General features: G+C 41.1%; 1 protein-coding gene across 1 annotated transcript in view; it reads right to left on the reverse strand.

Annotated features, from left to right (window-relative positions):
- Positions 1-17308: 17308 nt before the first annotated feature.
- The window catches only part of LOC133649000 (uncharacterized), a 1204785-nt gene continuing 1198825 nt past the window's right edge, over positions 17309-23268 (reverse strand). The window contains exons 2-11 of the mRNA XM_062045648.1: positions 22240-22532; positions 21073-21183; positions 20838-20952; positions 19811-20661; positions 19456-19642; positions 19092-19340; positions 18802-18926; positions 18388-18434; positions 18155-18303; positions 17309-18027 (exon numbers count right to left, since the gene is read on the reverse strand). Of these exons, the coding sequence (XP_061901632.1) occupies positions 17840-18027; positions 18155-18303; positions 18388-18434; positions 18802-18926; positions 19092-19340; positions 19456-19642; positions 19811-20661; positions 20838-20952; positions 21073-21183; positions 22240-22401 (2184 nt within the window). The 5' untranslated portion in view covers positions 22402-22532 and the 3' untranslated portion in view covers positions 17309-17839. The remainder of the gene's footprint in view (positions 18028-18154; positions 18304-18387; positions 18435-18801; positions 18927-19091; positions 19341-19455; positions 19643-19810; positions 20662-20837; positions 20953-21072; positions 21184-22239; positions 22533-23268) is intronic.

Here is a 23268-nt window from a genome sequence, read left to right on the forward strand (position 1 = left end):
ATGAAACACAGCAGAACTATAACAAACCCAAACAAGTCATGACCCTCTTCGCTTTCGCCTTATGTACCGTAAGTGAGCAGTATGTTATGTAGGCTTAAAATATTGGCCATTTAAAATAATTCATTTTATTTTCAGCCAAAAAAGTCATCAGTTACTGGCACATTCCTGTATGTGTATGGTTGGTATCCATCTGCACTGTAAAGTGTCATCCTTTCTGTTTAGTGACATTGGACTAAATGTAAACAAAGATTGGAGTCCTGAAGATATCACAATCACTTATTAATCACCCCACTCATAAATCAAAGAAGTTGGTCCGATAGTATCAGTCGATCTTGGCTAAATTACTGGATCAGATACAGCACAAAGAATAGGTAACCCCTCCAAACCACTTTGTAAATGCTCAACAACAGCTGCAATGTTGCATTGCAATGATCAGAGGTATAGTCCTGGTATAAATAACTTAGACTTAGACAAACTTTATTGATCTACAAACAAAACAAATAAACGAATAAATAAAAATCAGTACTTGACACATGGTTAAGTATACATACCACAGGTGTAATGTGCAATCTAAAACCAGACTTTTTCAGCCTTCTTTGATGCAAAATCATCAATTGCATCATCATTAGTAACCTATTTTTTCATTGCATGATTGACGCGAATGATAGAAAGTCCAGAGAGAAGTTCCTGTGACATAGTGCTGTGTTTAGTAAACATAGGGCCGGGCCAAACCAATCAGAGCACAATGTTCAGTATCGGGGTTGTTGATTGGCTCAGCCTCAGGCAGTATTACTATATTGCAGTGGCTCTCAAATGGGGGTACGCGTACCCCTGGGGGTACTTGAAAGTATGCCAAGGGGTACGTGAGAGTTCTTTTAAATATTCTAAAAATAGCAACAATTCAAAAATCCTTTATAAATATAAATAAAAACCTATCTTTTTTTCCAAATAGTTCAAAAAAGACCACTACAAATGAGCAATATTTTGCACTGTTATACAATTTAATGAATCAGAAACTGATGACATAGTGCTGTATTTTACTTATATCTCTTTTTTCAACCAAAAATGCTTTGCTCTGATTAGGGGGTACTTGAATTTAAAAAAAATTCACAGGGGGTAAATCACTGAAAAAAGGTTGAGAACCACTGCTATATTGGATTCCATGTAAAGGTGACTGGGTGGGTGTCATTTTATGTCTAGAGGCCTCTCATTGTATTAAAAACCATATTTAGCCCATTGTTGGGCTGCCAATAAATTTCTGTTTCTCAGCTGTGGTCTGTCTGGCTCGCAGCGGTAAAGTCAGTTGTGAAGTGACCTAAGCGAGGCTTACTCTTTCCCTAGCAGATTTACGCGTTGTGTTTCACTCACACTCACACACAACCTCTGCGGCCGCAAAGTCATCCCACGCCGGCCTGCTCCCTTACCCTTGTCTTTTCTTCTGACAGTGAGTGACACACCACCTCATGACACGACCCATCAGAAGCAAGTTGACGGGAAAATTGCCCGTTTTGCTAACTTGACGACTTGAAGTGGAAATGAGCCCACATTGTCCGTAGCAAAATCTGCCTCTGGCAATGATGCCACTAGATGTACTAAGAAACAGTATACTGTACGGTCATCCCTCGCCTCATCGTGTGTTTTTGGCCTAAATTAAGCATTCTTAAGTTAACGAAAATATCAGTACAATAGTAGTATTACTCACTTGATGATACCAAACCAATCAGAGCACACTGTTCAGAATCGGGGCTGTTGATTGGCTGAGCCTCGGGCAGTATTACTACAAACCCCATTTCCACATGAGTTAGGAAATTGTGTTAGATGTAAATATAAACGGAATACAATGATTTGCAAATCATTTTCAACCCATATTCACTTGAATATGCTACAAAGACAACATATTTGATGTTCAAACTGATAAACTTTTTTTTTTTTGCAAATAATCATTAACTTTAGAATTTGATGCCAGCAACACGTGACAAATAAGTTTTGGAAAGGTGGCAATAAATGCTGATAAAGTTGAGGAATGCTTATCAAACACTTATTTGGAACATCCCACAGGTGAACAGGCAAATTGGAAACAGGTGGGTGCCATGATTGGGTATAAAAGTAGCTTCCATCAAGCAAGAATGGGAAAGAATTCCACCTGAGAAGCTTAAAAAATGTGTCTCCTCAGTTCCCAAACGTTTACTGAGTGTTGTTAAATGGAAAGGCCATGTAACACAGTGGTGAACATGCCCTTTCCCAACTACTTTGGCACATGTTGCAGCCATGAAATTCTAAGTTAATTATTATTTGCAAAAAAAAAATAAAGTTTATGAGTTTGACATCAAATATCTTGTCTTTGTAGTGCATTCAATTGAATATGGGTTGAAAAGGATTTGCAAATCATTGTATTCCGTTTATGTTTACATCTAACACAATTTCCCAACTCATATGGAAACGGGGTTTGTACATTGGATTCTGTGTAAAGATGACTGAGTGGGTGTTATTTTATGTCTAGAGGCCTCTCATTATATTAAAACCATATTTAGACGGCAGTAAACACTTTTTTTTATGTTTTAGCTATGAAAACATTCAGTTTATAATTAATAATTCCTATTTTGTAGAAATTAATTTACATTTAACAGCAATAAACAAGGGAATACTGTATACCTGTACTGCAAAAATGTGTGTGTGGGGCGAGGGGGGGGGGGGGGGGGGATTAAATAAATAATGATAAAATGAAATAATTATGCATATTTGTTCATTTAACTGTTTCCTTAGCTTCTCGTGCTATCGGCACGTTATGTTTGGTTTGTTGGTACGTCGTATGATTTTTGAGGAATAAATAATTTCCTTGCCTGAACCTTGCCTCCAGAGTTCCCGCTGCATCTCGGAAGAACGACCCGCGCATCACCATGCGACCGGGTCGTGACAAAATGTACTAGATAGACATTGTCATTGGCGTTGTTAGGCCTATTTTAGGGGGGCTCAAGCCCCCCTAAAAGGTTCTTAAGGCCCCCTAAATAATTTGGTGTTTAAAAAAAAAAAAAAAAAAGTTTATTTTTTTTATTTTTTTTTTACAAATACATGCCGACATATTCATTTTAAAGTGGCCCGAATATGAGTTTATATAAATAATCATATAACCTGTCATTATTCACTCAGTTTCCCCTCACTTCATAGCGTAAGGTAGAGAGCCCCTTTAGTGCGTCTGTATCCAATTCATTCCACTTGTTCATATAGAAAATGCCCACATCACTCAAAATCCAGTCCGCATTTTCTCTGCGACCTTGCTTGCGGTCCTTGGACTTGTTCATATAGAAAATGCCCACATCACTCAAAATCCAGTCCGCATTTTCTCTGCGACCTTGCTTGCGGTCCTGCAGGTGTGCGAAGCACATTAGCACACAGCAGTGCAGAACAAGAACCTTGTGTCTGCAATTGTAAATAATTTAGTTTTTAAGTTTTGTGTTTCTTGTAGAGTCTATATAAAGTAATATACATTAGCCTATTGTTAAAATAATGAAAAAAACTTCATTAAATATATTTGTTTTATTGTACTGTTACATTAATAGCTGTTGTATTATTATAGGATGGCTTGTTAAACATTTCATAGGATTTTCAGAGGGTGGAAAAACCAAGACATTTAATATAAAACGTAAAATTAATAAATACATAAAAAGAAAAAAAAAATGGTTAAAAGTGCATTTTTTTTACCGTCCTTGGGACAACGGGACTACGTTAATCTCAAGCCCTGGAAGTTACATTTATATATTTATTTATTTATATAGTATTAGAGAGTTTCATAAATAAAAATAGAATACTCGAAGAGAACCAATATGGATACAGAGCTAATGTTTCAACTTCAATGGCTTTAATTGAAATTACAGAAGAAATTACCAATGCAATAGATAGTAAAAAATGTGCGGCAGCGGTTTTTATGGATCTATCTAAAGCATTTGACACAATTAATCACAATATTTTAATCAAAAAACTAGAACAATATGGCATCAGAGGGTTAGTGTTAAACTGGATAAGAAGTTATCTAACGAACAGGAAACAATACGTGAAGCTAGGCGAACAAACATCTACAACGCTAAGTATATCCTGTAGTGTAACTCAGGGATCAATACTAGGACCTAAATTATTCAATCTCTATATAAATGACATTTGTAAAGTTACAAAATATTTAAAGTTAGTATTATTTGCGGATGATACAACAGTGTTTTGTTCAGGAGAGAACACACAGAAGCTAATATAAATAATAACGGAAGAAATGAACAAATTAAAAAGATGGTTTGACAAAAACAGACTATCGTTGAATCTCAGTAAAACTAAAATAATGCTATTTGGTAACAGTAGAAGAGAAAGTCAAACACAAATACAAATAGACGGAATAGAAATTGAAAGAGTAAATGAAACCAAATTTCTAGGTATAATGATTGATGATAAATTGAACTGGAAATCTCACGTAAAAAATATACAACATAAAGTAGCAAGAAACACATCAATAATGAATAAAGCAAAACATGTTCTAGACCAAAAATCACTTCATATTGTCTACTGCTCACTAGTGTTACCATATCTGAGCTACTGTGTAGAAATATGGGGAAATAATTACAAAAGTACACTTCATTCATTAACAGTGTTACAAAAAAGATCAGTTAAAATAATACATAATGTTGGATATAGAGAACATACATATCCTTTATTTATTGAATCAAAGATACTGAAATTCCACGACATAGTGAATTTGCAAACAGCTAAAATTATACACAAAGCAAACTACAATCTGCTACCCAAGAATATACAACAATTCTTCTCAAAAAAAGGGGAGAAATATAATCTTAGAGAGAAATGTAATTTAAAACATTTGGATGCACGTACAACACTTAAGACCTTCAGTATATCAGTATGTGGAATTAAATTATGGAATGGATTAAGCAAAGCATTTAAACAATGTACTAATATGATCCACTTCAAGAAACTCTTCAAACTTAAAGTGTTTACAAAGTACAAAGAAGAAGAATACTGAATTTATTTAATTCATCCATTATTTCACTCTCAAAATAATCTTACTTATCTCATCATATGAAATGTATCTTGGACGGCGTGGCGAAGTTGGTAGAGTGGCCGTGCCAGCAATCGGAGGGTTGCTGGTTACTGGGGTTCAATCCCCACCTTCTACCATCCTAGTCACGTCCGTTGTGTCCTTGGGCAAGACACTTCACCCGTGCTCCTGATGGGTGCTGGTAGCGCCTTGCATGGCAGCTCCCGCCATCAGTGTGTGAATGTGTGTGTGAATGTGGAAATAGTGTCAAAGCGCTTTGAGTACCTTGAAGGTAGAAAAGCGCTATACAAGTATAACCCATTTATCATTTATCATTTATAACTTACTTCACCAATTATTATTTATTAATTTATTTTTATTGTGATTACTTATGGAGTATATTGTGAATAAATTGAAAACAGGAAGTGAACAAAAGTTTTAGAAACTGTTATGTAAAAGAAAACGGGTAGGATTAAATAAGCTCTGCTTCTTCCTACTCCTTATCGAACATGTTGAAAAGAGAAACTGGAAATTGTGATGTATCATGTTGTATGCTTTCATGTTCGAAATAAACTCAAACTCAAACTCAAATTCAAACATTTTATTGTTTGCATTATTTGTTTCAGCATTGCACTTTGAAGATGGTCCCTCAGCTCTTTGACAGCTTTGGCTCTTTTTCAGATCAGCAGACTGTCTTTGTTATTTACAGTATATATAAACGTTTCTCATTTCTATTCAGACTTCCATATATATTTAATTTCCTTAACGGCTTGCCATAATATATATATATATATATATATATATATATATATATATATATATATATATATATATATATATATATATATATATATATATATATATATATATATATATATATATTATATACAAGCCAAATTATCCCGATCCAGATATTACTTTAATTCAAGTAATTAAGTAATATTTCCAGGGCTTGAATTTACAACCATTTTAGTCACATATGTGCCCAAAATGTAATCTGTGCAACTTCAAAATATTTGGGAACAAACAATTATTGTATTGTTAGCTAAAGTGGTGGCATTAGCCTCTATGTTGTGAATGAATAACATAGAGGCTAATGCCATGACTTTCATTGTGTTTCAGTGTATCTTGAAGGATCTTGCAAGTAATTGTTTCTTGTTGATGCTGTAAACAAAATGTCACTGTGCTAACCCATGTTTGTTGTTGTACTGAACACAGATTGAAAATAAACCGACTGAAATAATAATAATAACAATGAATAATTTCTAAGTCTTTGTTAGCCGTTTGTGAAGTTTTGTGCTCGTGCGCTACGTTCGCTCGCATCCTGTGCATCTCCTGGGGGCTAAGCCCCCCCTGTCCTTAAAAGCTAGTGACGCCATCAAACCTCCTCTTTATACTGCCAGACTTTCTACTAAATGGGAACAGTTCATAAAACATTACAAACTACATTTATCTGTATTTATTGGCCATGGTACTCTATATTATGTCATAATTGCCCATAATCTGTTCTGCTTAGGAAACTGTGTGATCCTACGTCAGTATAACATAATTGTGAAGGTATTTCATGTTGTGTAAAACATTTGAATTCACCTCTTATGCTAAACAACATGCTCACTGAGTTTGTCTGCCTCTTTGTGTTTACTATCAACAAGAACAGTCAAAGGTTGGACCTTAGCGGCGCCAAGTGAGATTGTTCTTACTTCCCTGTGGTCTGGAATACAACATTTAACCTGGTCTTCACTTCCATTCATCTGCAGTTTGTCTGTGTATTCCTCAGACATGTCTCAGTCATGAAATAGCTCATTTGCAGTGGAAATAGATTATTTTCAAAGATCTGTGATGAATACTTTGAGCTATAACCATAGCTGCCTCACAGTTCATACGACTTCCTATTAGTTGATTATGTACTCTCATATTCAAACCAAGAATGAAATATGTTTTCAGGGTCCCAGCTACTTTGCATAGATCTATCTTAGGTGATGACTAATACAGTTTTTTTGATTCAGAGAGATGCATTAGCAGAATATTCATTAAAAGCTTTATGTTCAGTAGAGAGCTGACATGATTATGGAAGTTGATTGCCCTCCATTTCCTCCAGCATCGCTGACGGGTTGTTTACGAAATATGAATGGAAAACTTAATCGAATGGAATCCACCTGCTCAGGCACCTGCATATGAAATAATGAATGAACGAATTTGTACTTAGCAAAGAAAAAATGCATCCGTAAGAACCTGTGAGAGAAAAGACAGCCAAAATGAGAGCAACGAGAGCAAACATAATAAAACAGAGTATGCGGGCTCTAACTAGTAGTATGCCAAAGAATCACCTTAATACAGTGTTTTATTTCCCTATATTCAAACACAGTGTTACTGTTCAAACTGTGTGTAATGTTAGAGTGACCAAACAATATTAAATATACTTGTTAAAAAGGACTTATACCTTGTTTTAATGAATACATAGGCCGACTATTTTAATGTTGGTCATTATGGTGACATTTGGAAAGCCAAGTGTTATCTGAGGTGGAACTTAGTTAAAAAGGTTTGAGAAACACTGATGAAGAGTATTTATTTTACTCCTTATTTTTCATATCCAAGCAGCCATGTACCCAGACCAAAGGATGATTATCTCATGTTTAATATTAGTTGAGTGTTTTGTATGCAATACTATATGTCCCAGTGACATACCACCTGTCTGCAGATGGGCTTTGCCAACAATTTTTTTCAAAATTGTTGTTACCTTTTTTATTATTTAATATCAATTACCATGGATACAAGCATGCCACTTTGTGACAGTGGTTGCTGTAGCATTAAACACACAAATACAGAACGGAGCAGTTGTATAACTACCAAAGATTAGATAATGTCCAGGATAAAGCAATTGATTGCACAACAATTGCACAGTCAATGACAACAAATATTGATGGCAAATCCCCACAAAGTTGTGTGACATTTTCACTGACTAAGCTTGCTATTTAAATAGTAATTTATAATATTAGTCCAAATGCCACACTAATATCCATTTTGCGCTGATATGAACAGACAAATTGTCCACCTATTTTCCTTCAAAAATAATGTACAACATGTGTCATCATGTATAATATCTACTCCACACTCAGTACGCTGTTGCAGAAGTATTGACAGAATTGTGTCAATACTTCAAAGTTTGAGTATTTATATTTATTCTTGTTGTGAAATGTGGCTGTTGTCTGTCAAGGAACGATTATGTTAATTAAATGGAACATTAAGGGTCTGATTTACGGAAGGTTTACTAAAACATGTGCAGACTTGTAAGCACACACAAAGCTGATATACTATATGCAAAGTGTGCAAAGTGGATTGCGTCTGTCAAAGCAGCACTAGGTAAATGTTCAACCTTCATTAAATATTTTCATAAATTTTGGGATAATACATTGACTTACAACTAGTTGAATGACACCTCTGTCATGCCCTGTGGGGGTCTGCATCTGCCACAAATCAACTTAAGGAGGGTGGCACACACCCTGCCACACAGAAAACTTCAAATTTGCAGACTGCTTTACTGCCAGTGTCCTGGATTAAAGATCCCATCTACTGCCCAAAACAGCAATTCAAATCTGCTGAAACAGCTAGAAAAGCAACATGCTTCGACAAAGCTAGTAAAGAGAGACACAGACTCCGATGCCACTTCACCTCCACCACAAACATTTAAGGATCTTAACAGAGGGACTGCTAGCCAGGACAACATTGATAGAGCCATTGCAGCATATGTGCTATTTCTACAGTGGCGTCGCCCGCTTTCAGGCAGCTAATCAGCATGATAGCGGGCGTCAAATGGCACGAAAACATTTTCCAAGTTCCTGGACACAGTGGACAGTGAAGACATAAAAATGGAAAGCAAGCTAAAGAAGACACTCCAAACTCTGCCTCTGCTCATCATTCAGAACTGAAGGTACACACACTGTCAATCCTCTTATAGACTCTTTCATTCCAGACTTCTAGAGTGTTTGATTATCACATCACTCTAAATGTTCAGACTATAAAGTTCACAAACATAAAGAGGGATCTTAGTGGGCCAGGCCAATCTTTCCTTATCTCTAAACTAAAACTGGGGAAATGCGTAGAGTGTTCTGGGCTTCAGTACAGTGTTAATCTCATGAACACATGATTTTATTTAAGAATTCCTTGGGAGAAAAAAATGCCTGGTTAGGCTTTGTGTGTGTCATGTGTGCCTTCCTTGGGTGTAGCCAGGTTTACAGCTATGTTGTGACATGTTGTTAGTTTGCTGTTTGTTACTTATGTATGTTATGTTGCAGCTATTTAAAATAGTTTTGTCAATTTGTTCTGGCCTGAAATAAATTGGCCCTTTGAAACATATCTTTGTCTTTGTGTGTTGTATGTAGACCACATTGCTTAGCAGAGTTCAGTGATGCAAATGCATGTCAAGTTCATCAACAGATTGTATTATTCTCCAGTGCAATAACAGTACTGAAATGAAGCCTGAAAGGGCATTAATGGGAGCTTTAAAAAAAAAACAAGAAGAATAAAAGAAGTAACTAGATAGTTACTTTTCACAGTAACGCATTCCTTTTTGGTGTAAGTAACTGTGTTAGTAACTGAGTTACTTTTGAAATAAAGTAACTAGTAACTGGTTTTCAGTAACTAACCCAACACTGTTTACTGCATATGTCACTTCCCTCTTTTCGCATTTGTTACAAAGACTGGAATTAATGAATAAAAAGATGCAAAATAACAAAAAAGTTTTGTCTGAGGAGACAAAAAAAGAAAAAGTGAGACTACCTGGATATAAGGACAGTCAAGGATGAGCTTAAAAACGAAGAAGGGTTTTCGCCCGATGCTGCCTTGGCTCTGTTCTAGCTAGACTGGTAAAGTACCTTTTGATACTCAAATTAAAATGATAATGCTAATGTTTAGCTATCGGAAATTTGTGTGGTAGCAATAGAGAGCCACCAGCTTGATAGTTTGCAGTTCCACACTGACACTAACAGCCATGCAACAAACTCAAAAGTACTGTATAAAGAAAAAAACTATTTGATGACTGCAAAACGCAAATATAAAGTTTGTGTAAAATATGTAGGTCCCTACTGTGGAACGATCAGTCATACTAAATCATTGTGGTACTATCGTGTCAGTTTGTATGTATGTGACAGTAGTTCCTGACGATTTATGACGCTATGCGCTGGTCCTTATGAAAAATCTGGTCTTCCTTCAGGAAAAACACTACCGCTTTGGTAAACACTGGCGCCGCCAAAATCAACCAAAACTGAAAGTTCTTAAATGGGGCTTTAAAGGCCTACTGAAATGATTTTTTTTTATTCAAACGGGAATAGCAGATCCATTCTATGTGTCATACTTGATCATTTTGCGATATTGCCATATTTTTGCTGAAAGGATTTAGTAGAGAAAATCGACGATAAAGTTCGCAACTTTTGCTCGCTGATAAAAAAAAGCCTTGCCTGTACCGGAAGTAGCGTGACGTCACAGGAGCTAGTATTCCTCACAATTCCCCATTGTTTACAATGGAGCGAGAGAGATTCGGACCGAGAAAGTGACGATTACCCCATTAATTTGAGCGAGGATGAAAGATTCGTAGATGAGGAACGTTACAGTGAAGGACTTGAGAGGCAGTGATGGACGTATCTTTTTTCACTCTGACCGTAACTTAGGTACAAGCTGGCTCATTGGATTCCACGCTCTCCTTTTTCTATTGTGGATCACGGATTTGTATTTTAAACCACCTCGGATACTATATCCTCTTGAAAATGAGAGTCGAGAATGTAACGACCTGGTCGCATCGTGGTGCGAGGTGTTCTCCCAGGGATGCAGACGGGCTTCGGACACAGCGTGCAGGTAGGAAAATGATTTATTTAAGCACAAATCATTGCAGGGAGAAAAAAAACAAAGACGTGCTCAGCATGGAAAACAAAAACAAAGGGACTAGCGTGGGAGCTAGTAAGCAAAAATGGCATAGCGTGAAAGCTAGCGGGAATCGAAGTAGTCGTACCTGTTGCATATAAGCAAATTAGCAAGCCAGGCCGAGTGAGGCCCGGGCAAAGACTAAATAGCCCTCTGATTAGCGCTCGGACAACAGGTGCGCGTCCCGAACGGTAACCAGAGGCAGGTGAGCACAATCTGCCGTCATGGCAACAGAAATAAACACAAGGTGCTGAAAACACACGTGACACTAAAAAGTAAACAAACTGTGATCCGAGCAGCGGATCCTAACAGTACCCCCCCCCCCCCCCACCCTAAAAGGACAGATTCCAGATGTCCCTTGAAAACAAAAAAACAACTGGAACCCAAAAAAAACAAGCAATAGTTCACGAGTCAAGGGCGGGCGGAGGGAGGACTTGGTGGTGGGTCGCCAGGCCACGTGTCCCCGAATCCACCGGGGAAGGGTCAGCGGCGGCGGCGTTCCATTCGCCGCCGCCGCTGGCGAGGCGGGCGACCACGGAAAGGCCACATTCGTGGCCGCCGAGAAGGTGGGCGTGAGTGGCGCCAGAAGTTCAGCAGCCTCTGAGTCCTGCAACAAAGTCTTGGGTGTCGCTGCTGTTTGCGCCACTGGCGTCCCTTCACTGACCTCGAGGGCTGCATGCGGGGACCTGCTTTCCGCTTGCGCAGCCGGACCACTCGAGGTCGCAGAGACGACGATAAGGGCGAGGAAGGTGGCGGCGCCCTGGGAAGGCCCACCGGAGACGAGGAGAGAGCAGATGTCGCCGTGGCAGCAGGAAGAGTCGCCGTCGCCGTGGAAGCAGGAGGCGGCGTCGTCGTCGTTGCTGTGGCAGCCGGAGCAGGAGGTGGCGTCGTCGTCGCTGTCGTGGCAGCCGGAGTCGCTGTCGTGGCAGCCGGAGTCACTGTCGTGGCAGCAGGAGTCGCTGTCGTGGCAGCCGGAGTCGCTGTCGTGGCAGCCGGAGTCGCTGTCGTGGCAGCCGGAGTCGCTGTCGTGGCAGCAGGAGTCGCTGTCGTGGCAGCAGGAGTCGCTGTCGTGGCAGCAGGAGTCGCTGTCGTGGCAGTCGGTGCTGGTGCGAGAACCAGTCGTGGTGCAGGTACTGGTGCGAGAACCAGTCATGGTGCAGGTACTGGTGCGAGAACCAGCAGTGGTGCAGGTACTGGTGCGAGAACCAGCCGTGGTGCAGGTACTGGTGCGGGAACCAGCCGTGGTGCAGGTACTGGTGCGGGAACCAGCCGTGGTGCAGGTACTGGTGCGGGAACCAGCCGTGGTGCAGGTACTGGTGCGGGAACCAGCCGAGGTGCAGGTACTGGTGCGGGAACCAGCCGAGGTGCAGGTACTGGTGCGGGAACCAGCCGAGGTGCAGGTACTGGAACCTGTGGTGGAACTGGTGCTAGCCTTAGTCTTGGCGCTAGCTTAGGTGCAGGTGGCCTAGCTGGCGGTTGCGGCTTAGCAGGCCGAAAAACCGGTGGTGGCGGCCGGGCAGGTGGTTGCGGTTTAGCACGCAGATGGACTGGTGGCGGTGGCCGAGCAGGAGGTTGCGGCTTAGCCCGCCGAAGGACTGGTGGCGGTGGCCGAGCAGGAGTTTGCGGCTTAGCACGCCGAAAAACTGGTGGCGGTGGCCGGGCAGGAGGTTGTGGCTTGGCTGAGCGTAGTTGTGCCACCCTACTAGCACAGCTCCCAGTACTAGCCCCCCCCCCTCAAAAAGCGGATACCAGACGCACTCCTTGCGGTTTGGAACCGTCTTCAAGGGTGGGTGGAGGGAGGTCAGGAGGGGGGTATACTCCTCCCCTTTAAACTGTCCAAAATGTCCATTCTCACACCCCACTTGAGATTGGGTGGAAACACAGGGAAAAAAATTATGCGCAGTGGGCGGAGCAGTAGTCACTGGGGGTGGAGATTGAGTCCTGGAGGACATTGACAAACCTGGTGAGCGGGTTTGTAAAAAAATGTCCTGATAATGTTTAATTTTAGAATTAAAGTCTTTAGGAGGTAGCTGACAGAAAGAGTTAGAAGAATTTAAAAAAAAATCTTCGTCTCTGACGTCATCCACAGTGGGCGGGATGACGTCATCCGTGCGGGTATCCAGCTGACTGACAGCCCAATCGGTGAAATGTTTGGCGAAATGGTCAATTGGGTTGCCAAACATCTGAGGAGGGGAAGCTTGGGCTGCATGTAGCTTGCTGTGTACCGGTGGAGGAGTCTGAGGGAGTGGCGCGTCTTGGCAGCGAAGTGAAGACCTCCTGGGCGGCTTCCGTCTTCGCTGACGCGTCCGGTACTGCGGAGGTGTGGCAATGTCCTCGGGCCAAACGGAGTGGATTGGGACCAGCTTTCCGTTAGGACCCCATAACAGGTCCTCGCGCTCCGAGGGGGAATTGCGAAGAGTCTCCGCCTCCATCGCTCGCAACACCATCCACGTACCTTCGTCCATCTCCTCCATCGTGCTCGCTGCGGGAGAACCTTTTCTTGCTGGCTTGCTACTGTAACGACTTGGTCGCATCGTGGTGCGAGGTGTTCTCCCAGGGATGCAGACGGCTTCGGACACAGCGTGCAGGTAGGAAAATGATTTATTTAAGCACAAATCATTGCAGGGAGAAAAAAAACAAAGACGTGCTCAGCATGGAAAACAAAAACAAAGGGACTAGCGTGGGAGCTAGTAAGCAAAAATGGCATAGCGTGAAAGCTAGCGGGAATCGAAGTAGTCGTACCTGTTGCATACAAGCAAATTAGCAAGCCAGGCCGAGTGAGGCCCGGGCAAAGACTAAATAGCCCTCTGATTAGCGCTCGGGCAACAGGTGCGCGTCCCGAACGCTAACCAGAGGCAGGTGAGCACAATCTGCCGTCATGGCAACAGAAATAAACACAAGGTGCTGAAAACACACGTGACACTAAAAAGTAAACAAACTGTGATCCGAGCAGCGGATCCTAACAGAGAACGCGAAATGGACATTCAGTGCCTTTTATCTCCACGACAATACATCGGCGAAATGCTTTAGCTACGAGCTAACGTGATAGCATCGTGCTTTAACTGCATATAGAAACAAAAAAAATAAACCCCTGACTGGAAGGATAGATAGAAAATCAACAATACTATTAAACCGTGGACATGTAAATACACGGTTAATGCTTTCCAGGCTGGCGAAGGTTAACAATGCTGTTGCTAACGACGCCATTGAAGCTAACTTAGCAACTTAGCAACCGGACCGCACAGAGCTATGCTGAAAACATTAGCTCTCCACCTACGCCAGCCAGCCCTCATCTGCTCATCAACACCCGTGCTCACCTGCGTTCCAGCGATCGGCAGAAGGACGAAGGACTTCACCCGATGCGTTTGGCGGCCCGGAGACGTAGGAAGTCAAGGTGAGGTCGGCGGCTAGCGCGTCTGCTCTCCAACAAAGTCCTCCTGGTTGTGTTGCTGTAGTCCGCTGCTAATACACCGATCCCACCTACAACTGTCTTCTTTGCAGCCTTCATTGTTCATTAAACAAATTGCAAAAGATGTCCAGAATACTGTGGAATTATGAAATGAAAACAGAGCTTTTTGTATAAGATTCTACGGGGTACCATAACTTCCGTTACTCTGACTTCGTCACGCGCATACGTCATCATACCGCGACGTTTCAGCCCGGGAAATTTTAAATGTCACTTTATAAGTTAACCCGGCCGTATTGGCATGTGTTGCAATGTTAAGATTTCATCATTGATATATAAACTATCAGACTGCGTGGTCGGTAGTAGTGGCTTTCAGTAGGCCTTTAAGTAAGCAGAATAAGGACCGCAACCCGTTTCGTGTCTCTGTCTTTGTTAATATGCAGAAAACATGCTCATCATCAAAACATCCACAATACTGGAAGGAGAAGATGCAAATATAATAAACAGCACGCGCAATGTGATTTATCAACACTTATCACGGTTTTATATATGGACTGACAGAAATAAAAAATATTATGAAAATAGAAAATACTATATATAGATTATAATAGAATATTATTGTTTATTCAGCGAATTCCTTTTATAAATTCATAGCTGCTACATGACTTGATGTGATTTGGTGTCGACTTTTTTTTATTTTAAATGTTGCTTGATTTTTTTTTCATAATATCGTATTTCTCCAACATGAAAAGACGTCTTCCATTATGCATTTTCTTGCGTTTGAGTCATTTCAGACTCACAAATGTGCTGGTGATGTGATCCACAGCGTCGTGCACAGAAATATTATTTATTTCCAGACTATAAGTCGTTACTTTTTTTTACACTTTGAACCATGCAGATTATTAAACGATGCGGCTAATTTATGGATGTTTCTTTGCTGATAACCATAAAGCAAATAGTTTCAATTGAACATAATAAAACACATGCAAAGACAGTTAAATTATGTTTTATTGTTTGTTCTACGCTGCCATCTTTTGTACTAGTTCGCTCACTGTAAGTGCTGCTGGGTGAATGCCTACTAGTGTTTCCTTCTGTCTTAAGCTATGAACTGCAAGTTTGGCCATCTATTAATCAACAGCGTTTTTACTCGTTGGGATTCATCATTCAACCCTACAAGCCATGTTTGTAAGTTTTACAATATAACTAAAACAATTCCTACTGTGATATCTGTAGGAGTGTTTTCATACATATTTGTACTTGCTATCGTGATGTAATGAAGCTATCGTCATCAGCATTAGCTAATATACTAAAGCATTTACGAGTGTCTGTGTTAGTATTATTAAAGGCCTACTGAAATGAAATTTTTTTATTTAAACGGGGATAGCAGATCTATTCTATGTGTCATACTTGATCATTTCGCGATATTGCCATATTTTTGCTGAAAGGATTTAGAATAGAAAAACGACGATAAAGATAGCAACTTTTGGTATCTGACAAAAAAAAGCCTTGCCCCTACCGGAAGTAGCGTGACGTGGACAATTGAACATATCCGCAAAGCTCCCTATTGTTTGCAATGATGGCCGCCAGATCTGAGAGCGATTCTGACCGAGATAGCGACGATTTCTCCATTAATTTGAGCGAGGATGAAAGATTTGTGGATGAGGAAAGTGCAAGTGAAGGACTAGTGGGGAGTGGAAGCGATTCAGATAGGGAAGAAGCTGTGAGAGGGATAGAGCCATATCGCTTTGAACCCGACGCTGATGAAGACGGTCAGGAGGACGCTGCTGCTATTGATGCTGGAGGAGCACACGACATAGATCGCCTTGAGAATACAGAATGGTAATATGTTATTTATTTATAGACTAGTTTTAGTTTGTGGCCTAGTCTTGCACTGTTACTGTTAGTGTTACAACTTACACCCCAGGCCTATCTATACACTAAGTATCTATCATTGACACAATGTGTTACTGTTAGTGTTACAACTTACACCCCAGGCCTATCTATACACTAAGTATCTATCATTGACACAATGTCAAACCTAATTAATTACCCATTATTTCTATGGGCCACAGCTCCATATACCGGCAATACTAAAAATATGCATGCAGATTAATAAGATCCACAACAAGACAATGATAATATTAATTATTCCACATGTTTGCAGATTGCAGGTGTCAATAATATGAATTGATTTACAAATATTATGAACATTTCTATTTCCAGGTGTACATGTCAAAACTGTGTGAACATGGAGACAGTGGCTGAGTGTGTCTACTGTAGTGAAATAGAGGCAGTGACCAGAACGATGGAGGAGGAGGGGGTGAAGACGTGCATCATAGACCACCATGGCTTTCCATCTGTGTGTCTGGATGAATGGGTGCTGCAGACAGCGTATAACGCCTACAAACAGCAATATGGCATGCTGCAGCAACAGCAAAATGAGTGAGGCACTAATAAGTTTAAATAATTCTTTATTCTATCAACCTTTGGAAGATAAGTCAGAATGAGCACTTTCTTATCTTATTCTTATTCTGTGAAATGTACTGTGCTACAATGCACATGACATTATATATCATAGAAGTATTACATAGATGGACCGTAGATGTCAACAATATTTACAATTTACTGCAACAGTAAATGACAAATGAATAGAATGCATGACAATGTCTTTTGAATCTCAGAGAACAGTGAGTCACTGTGTATCCATGTCCGGATAATAACAGCTGCCATCATTTGCTACTTGCAGGCGGAGACGACACACAGCCTATCGACAGTTTGTCCGCTTCTGCTGGGGATATCTGGGAAAGGACATAAGGGTGGTACTACCAGCTTGTGTAGTACATAAGATTAGGACAACATTCCCATCGATGGACTACACGGGGTTCCAAGACGTGCAGTGACTGCAACAGAATCTACATGGCCACTGTACTTAATCAATAAAATCAATCAATCAATCAATCAGTCAATCAATCAATGTTTATTTATATAGCACTAAATCACAAATGTCTCAAAGGGCTGTACAAGCCACAACGACATCCTCGGTACAGAGCCCACACACGGGCAAGGAAAACTCACCCCAGTAGGACGTCGATGTGAATGACTATGAGAAACCTTGGAGAGGACCGCATATGTGGGTAACCCCCCCCCTCTAGGGGAGACCGAAAGCAATGGATGTCGAGTGGGTCTAACATATTAGTGAGGGTCCAGTGGAGCCAGCAGGAGGCCACCCCGAGCGGAGACGGGTCAGCAGCGCAGATGTCCCCAACCGATGCACAGGCGAGCGGTATACCCCGGGTCCCAACTCTGGACAGCCAGCACTTTATCCATGGTCACCGGAATAACCCCTCCACGTGGGGGGGGGCAGAGGAGAAAAGAAAAGAAACGGCAGATCAACTGGTCTAAAAAGGGGGTCTATTTAAAGGCTAGAGTATACAAATGAGTTTTAAGATGGGACTTAAATGCTTCTACTGAGGTAGCATCTCTAACTGTTACCGGGAGGGCATTTCACACTTACCGAAGCGACTCCTGTGCTTGGCGATGGCTTCCTCCTTGTCTGGCTTCTCCAGTTCATCGCAGAGGAAGGGAGGCACATCCACAGTGACGCTGAGTGGTGTTCTCTCGTCAGGGGTCTGTCTGCAGCCAGCAACAACCTCCCTGATCAAGTCATCTACGTAGCCTGCAAAATACAATTGTACATGTTCCTGCTCACAACATAATATACTCATGGAGAGTGAAACTTGACAGTATTATTATCATGATACAAAGTGTCAAGTGTTTACATGTTTTGTGTCCTCTACACTTACGGTATGTTGGCTCTGTCGCGATTTTCTTGACCACATGGCCCCCTGCTTTATACTTCGGGTAGCGTACTGCATAGCGCTCAGCACCCGCTTGTGTAGTGGCTATAGGGCGGCTCGAATTTTCGTTCCAGTGCAGCCCAGCAAGCAGGTTCCTAGGTGTGGTAACAGAATAATGTAATAATTAGTACTAAAGTATGGCACACACTAGTGACACTTAGATTAGTGTGGAAACATACCTGCACAGCATTCCGATGTATGAGAAGACATACATTTTCGGTGCGAACTGTATAAGATAAAAGACACTTTATTCAGTCATGCGTCCATACAATGTGTGTGTAAATTTATAAATTGTTTGTAAATTTGAATACAAATGTTTGTGTATTAAACTGTTAATAGTCAGCTATTAAAGCTTGATCTCCTGCAGTAATGAAGCTGTTTTGTTTTCAATGTTAACACCACGCCAGAATTGTTTGCAATCTTTCTCACCAAGATGCCAGCCACTATGTTGGACCTCCAACATTCTCTTGCTTACACTGACTGTATCAAGGCTTCATTTAGTATGCTCTAGTATTTTGCTCCCTGGCCACCAAAGTCCTAGTGGCAGGTGGTAACCACCGACACCACCTACAGGCGATCAGTCTAATTCTCACCTGTATGACAAGGCTATGGAACGCCTCCACCTTGGAAGTCTGGTGTTCACCCGACAGCATGGCGATATCTTTTAGCAGGGACTTGTTGTTGACCACCTCCTCCAGTTTCACTGCTGAGCGTGAACCTAAACATAAATTTAAAATAGAACAACGTTTCTACAAAAATGTTCCAGTCAACTTAAACTGGTTATTTACTTACAAGTTTATCTGAATTTTTTGACTTTCAAAAGATGTGCAGGAAAATACTGCTAGTCCCTCACTGCTTTCGGGCAACTTATTTGCCTACTCACTTTGTTTGAGCCATTTCTTTTGCCGTTGCAGTTGTCCATGAGTACAAATTGGGAAGAGGTCGCCATGGTCCTTGTGGATGTTCTGAATGTGTCGCTCCACAGACTTCCACTTGGCAACCAGAAGTTCCCCCTCTCCAGGCGGTGTAGACACTGCTGCCCAGTAGAGGTGGTTGATTATACTTTGCACCCAGGGCTTCAGGTCTTCACAGTCCTTATGCTTGGCGATGGCCTTCAGTTTCTTTCCGATGGCTACAAACAGAAAAAAACAGAAATTTGTGGATTAAATACAATATCGCATTCATCTGATCACTGATATGTACACACTACTTCACAACTTGTCATGCATACAAATAATCCAACTAACATTTTGCAACATGCCAGATGTCATAGCAGTGCCGTGTATTGGGCATGTTTTCACGAATCCATTTAGCGATCTGTCTGTGTCTGTCTGTCACCAGCACCCCGACATCCAGGTCCCAGCTGATCAGCAGTTCCACCATCCTCTTCAGTCCTTCCATCTCCATATGGTAGCTGCCAAGACATTCGTTGCTCTGAAATATATATAACAGAAAAGGAATGAGCAAAGAAAAAAATGAAAAAGGGGCTTAGTATACATTGAAATGGTTAATGTTATTAGACAAATTTACTAGGATAATTCTGGAAAATCCCTTATCTGCTTATTGTGTTACTAGTGTTTTAGTGAGATTATATGGTCGTACCTGTACAACCTGAAGGTCGAGAACCACATTGGCCACAAGCTCCATTGTGGTGTAGGTACCGAACTTGGCGCTGTGTCCCGGACTGTCTGCTCGCCCATCACCACCAAGGACGAGGGGTCGGCCTTCCACCTGCAGCATGGTGAGGTGCGTCCGTTGCTGTTCCTCCCACACCTTTTTGATGGCTGGCTGCAGGATGAGCTCCTGGTGGTTGAAAAATGTCCTCTTCACATACGTGACCACTCCGATGCTGTTCAGCACTTGCAACACCTTGCCAGAAGATGCCCCAGCGAAGAGGATGCCAGCAGACAGCAGGATGTTGCCCGCGGCATAAGGGCCAATGTTTGGCTGGCTGCTCCAACTACTCCTCTGGTCACATGATGCACATTGAAGAGTCATGGTCAGCTGTGTACCGTTCGAATCCCAAGAAGGGCTTATGTCCTGGCTGCCACAGACTGGACAGTGACACCACTTGACGAGACTCTGGAGGCACGACTCAAAGATGATGTACTTCGGTTCCTTGTGGCAGCCCTCTTCATGCATCTGGTGAGTACATGGGCGATCTGGCGACCCGTCAGATTGACACGGATCCGATGTCGTTGACTCACTCGGCACATAGCTGTCATCGGAAGAACCACCAACAAAAGGCGCAGTGGGACTTGATGCTGGTCCTTCATCAAACAATGCAGGAGGTGGTCGTAGCTTGGCTTGCATTCCAGACACACCTGGAGCTGCTATGTTAGTCTGCATCTCGGGGCTGTCAGATGGAGCTGCTACACTTGACAATGGGACTTCACTAACCCTGGCCGGCCGAGCTCTAACCCTCTCGAGGATATCTGGGGTCACCTGGTGTCCTAGCAATAAAATCAAGCACAAGTTGTTTTATATAATCTGTTAAAATTAAACTAGAATCACATAATAATTATTGTCTTTGAATCACCTAATTTATCTGTCTACTCTACTCTGCACAGGCAGCGTGCAATGTGTACTGTGATGTGCAGAATCATGTTCGTCACCGAAATAGACATACCCTTTGATCTATGATGTATTTTCCCTGTTTGGGTGCTCTTGCTACTGGTCATTGCTGTTGGTGCTGTCCCAATCGGTACCCAGTCCGTCTGGCATCCTTGTTCTCTTGTATTTCCCTGGAAATGGAGAAACAGCTACATGTAATATGGATACCTCATTTACATTAATTATGAATACTTTTGGATTGGGCTTGAACTGTAATCCATTTGAACATTGATTAGGAAAACAAATCGAACCTGATCTTGATCGCCCTCCTCATCAGGCAAATCTAGTGCCATTGCCATTGGTTCATCCACCGCATCCGCCACTGATGCCGTAGTCGTACTGTCCATGATCTGATCTATTGTCTGTAAATGTACAAATGTACAATACTTTATATTATTGTCTATTGTAATCTATTGACAGTATTGACACTATTGACAGTAATGTCAGTAAATGTACGATACTTTATACTGCAGAAGAACTTGACTAGAACTTGAAGCAATAATTATATGTAGACTATTTTATTGTTAATTTATTTCATTGTTCATGGAGTAGTCCAGTGGTTCTCAAATGGGGGTACGCATACCCTTGGGGATACTTGAAGGTATGCCAAGGGGTACGAGAGATTTTTTTTTAAATATTATAAAAATAGCAACAATTCAAAAATCCTTTATAAATATATTTATTGAATAATACTTCAACAAAATAAATGTTTAGAATTAAGTTCATGAATCCAGATGGATCTCTATTACAATCCCCAAAGAGGGCACTTTAAGTTGATGATTACTTCTATGTGTACAAAATATTATTTATAATTGAATCACTTGTTTATTTTTCAACAAGTTTTTAGTTATTTTTATATCTTTTTTTCCAAATAGTTCAAGAAAGACCACTACAAATTAGCAATATCTTGCACTGTTATACAATTTAATAAATCAGAAACTGATGACATAGTGCTGTATTTTTTTTCTTTTTTTCAACCAAAAATGCTTTGCTCTGATTAGGGGGTACTTGAATTAAAAAAATGTTCACAGGGGAAAATCACTGAAAAAAGGTTGAGAACCACTGGAGTAGTCTATGACTGTGTGTGTTAGTTTTGGTTGATTGATTGAGACTTTTATTAGTAGGTTGCACAGTGAAGTACATATTCCGTACAATTGACCACTAAATGGTACCACCCCAATAAGTTTTTCAACTTGTTTAAGTCGGGGTCCACTTAAATTGATTCATGATACAGATATATACTATCATATATATACTATCATCATAATACAGTCATCACACAAGATAATCACATTGAATTATTTACATTATTTACAATCCGGGGTGTGGAGGTGGGGGGGTTTCAACAATTGAGAACAAAGAAATGGATATTGGAACAGTGTAGTCTGACTATGAAAACTGGATATCAAGATTCTTACCCTCTTCCTTTCCCTTTTGGCAAATGCAGACCTCATGTGCCCAGTCTGTCCGCTTGTGGAGGGGGTCGGGTGCTCCGGACTTGTCCGTGGTCTATCGAAAATAGTTGGCTTCGCACCTTTCTTCAGCACGAGTCGACGAGTGCTGATTCCCATTTCTGCCATTCGCAAGGGACCCTCTTCGAAACATGATCTTTCGAAATGTTCGCTGCATAATACACTGTACTTCGTATGTGTCGTCCAATCCAACCGTGTTCGCTTGACTTCTTTGTTCCATAGTAAAGCTTGGCCGCCATCTTTTGGGAAAAGAAACAATGAAACACCGGTTGTGTTTTGGTTTGTGTTGCTACATCCAGCAGCAACACACCGCTTCCCTACAACTCTCTTTTTTGCAGTCTCCATTGTTAATTGAACAAATTTCCAAAAGATTCACCAACACAGATGTCCTGAATACTGTGGAAATTAGCGATTAAAACAGAGCTGTTTAAATTGGGAGGGACCTATTCCAAGATGACGCGTTCAACTGCCTTCGTCACGCGCATACGTCATCATACCGCGACGTTTCAGCCGGATATTTCCCGGGAAATTTTAAATGTCACTTTATAAGTTAACCCGGCCGTATTGGCATGTGTTGCAATGTTAAGATTTCATCATTGATATATAAACTATCAGACTGCGTGGTCGGTAGTAGTGGGTTTCAGTAGGCCTTTAATGTACAATTGCATTCTGTTTGTATTGTTTCAGTTAGACAAATTCCTCAGTAAATTCAACAAGTCAACACACCGAGGAGTTAGCGAGTCTGTTTAGCTGATTGGATAGTGAGCTTCCACAGCTTGTGGATTCATGACAATGACTTCTGTTTTGTTTGATCAGCTGTTTTACTGCCGTGGTACAGACACCATTTGGAAACAATTAAGGTATGTAGATAAAAATATATAAATATTTCTGTGTGATGACTTATTTCACAACATATATATCTGCGTCTTAAAGTCCGGTGCGGCTAATATATTGATTGTATTTAATTTTTGTATT

Source organism: Entelurus aequoreus, linkage group LG04, assembly GCF_033978785.1.
Source record: "Entelurus aequoreus isolate RoL-2023_Sb linkage group LG04, RoL_Eaeq_v1.1, whole genome shotgun sequence".
NCBI lineage: Eukaryota > Metazoa > Chordata > Actinopteri > Syngnathiformes > Syngnathidae > Entelurus > Entelurus aequoreus.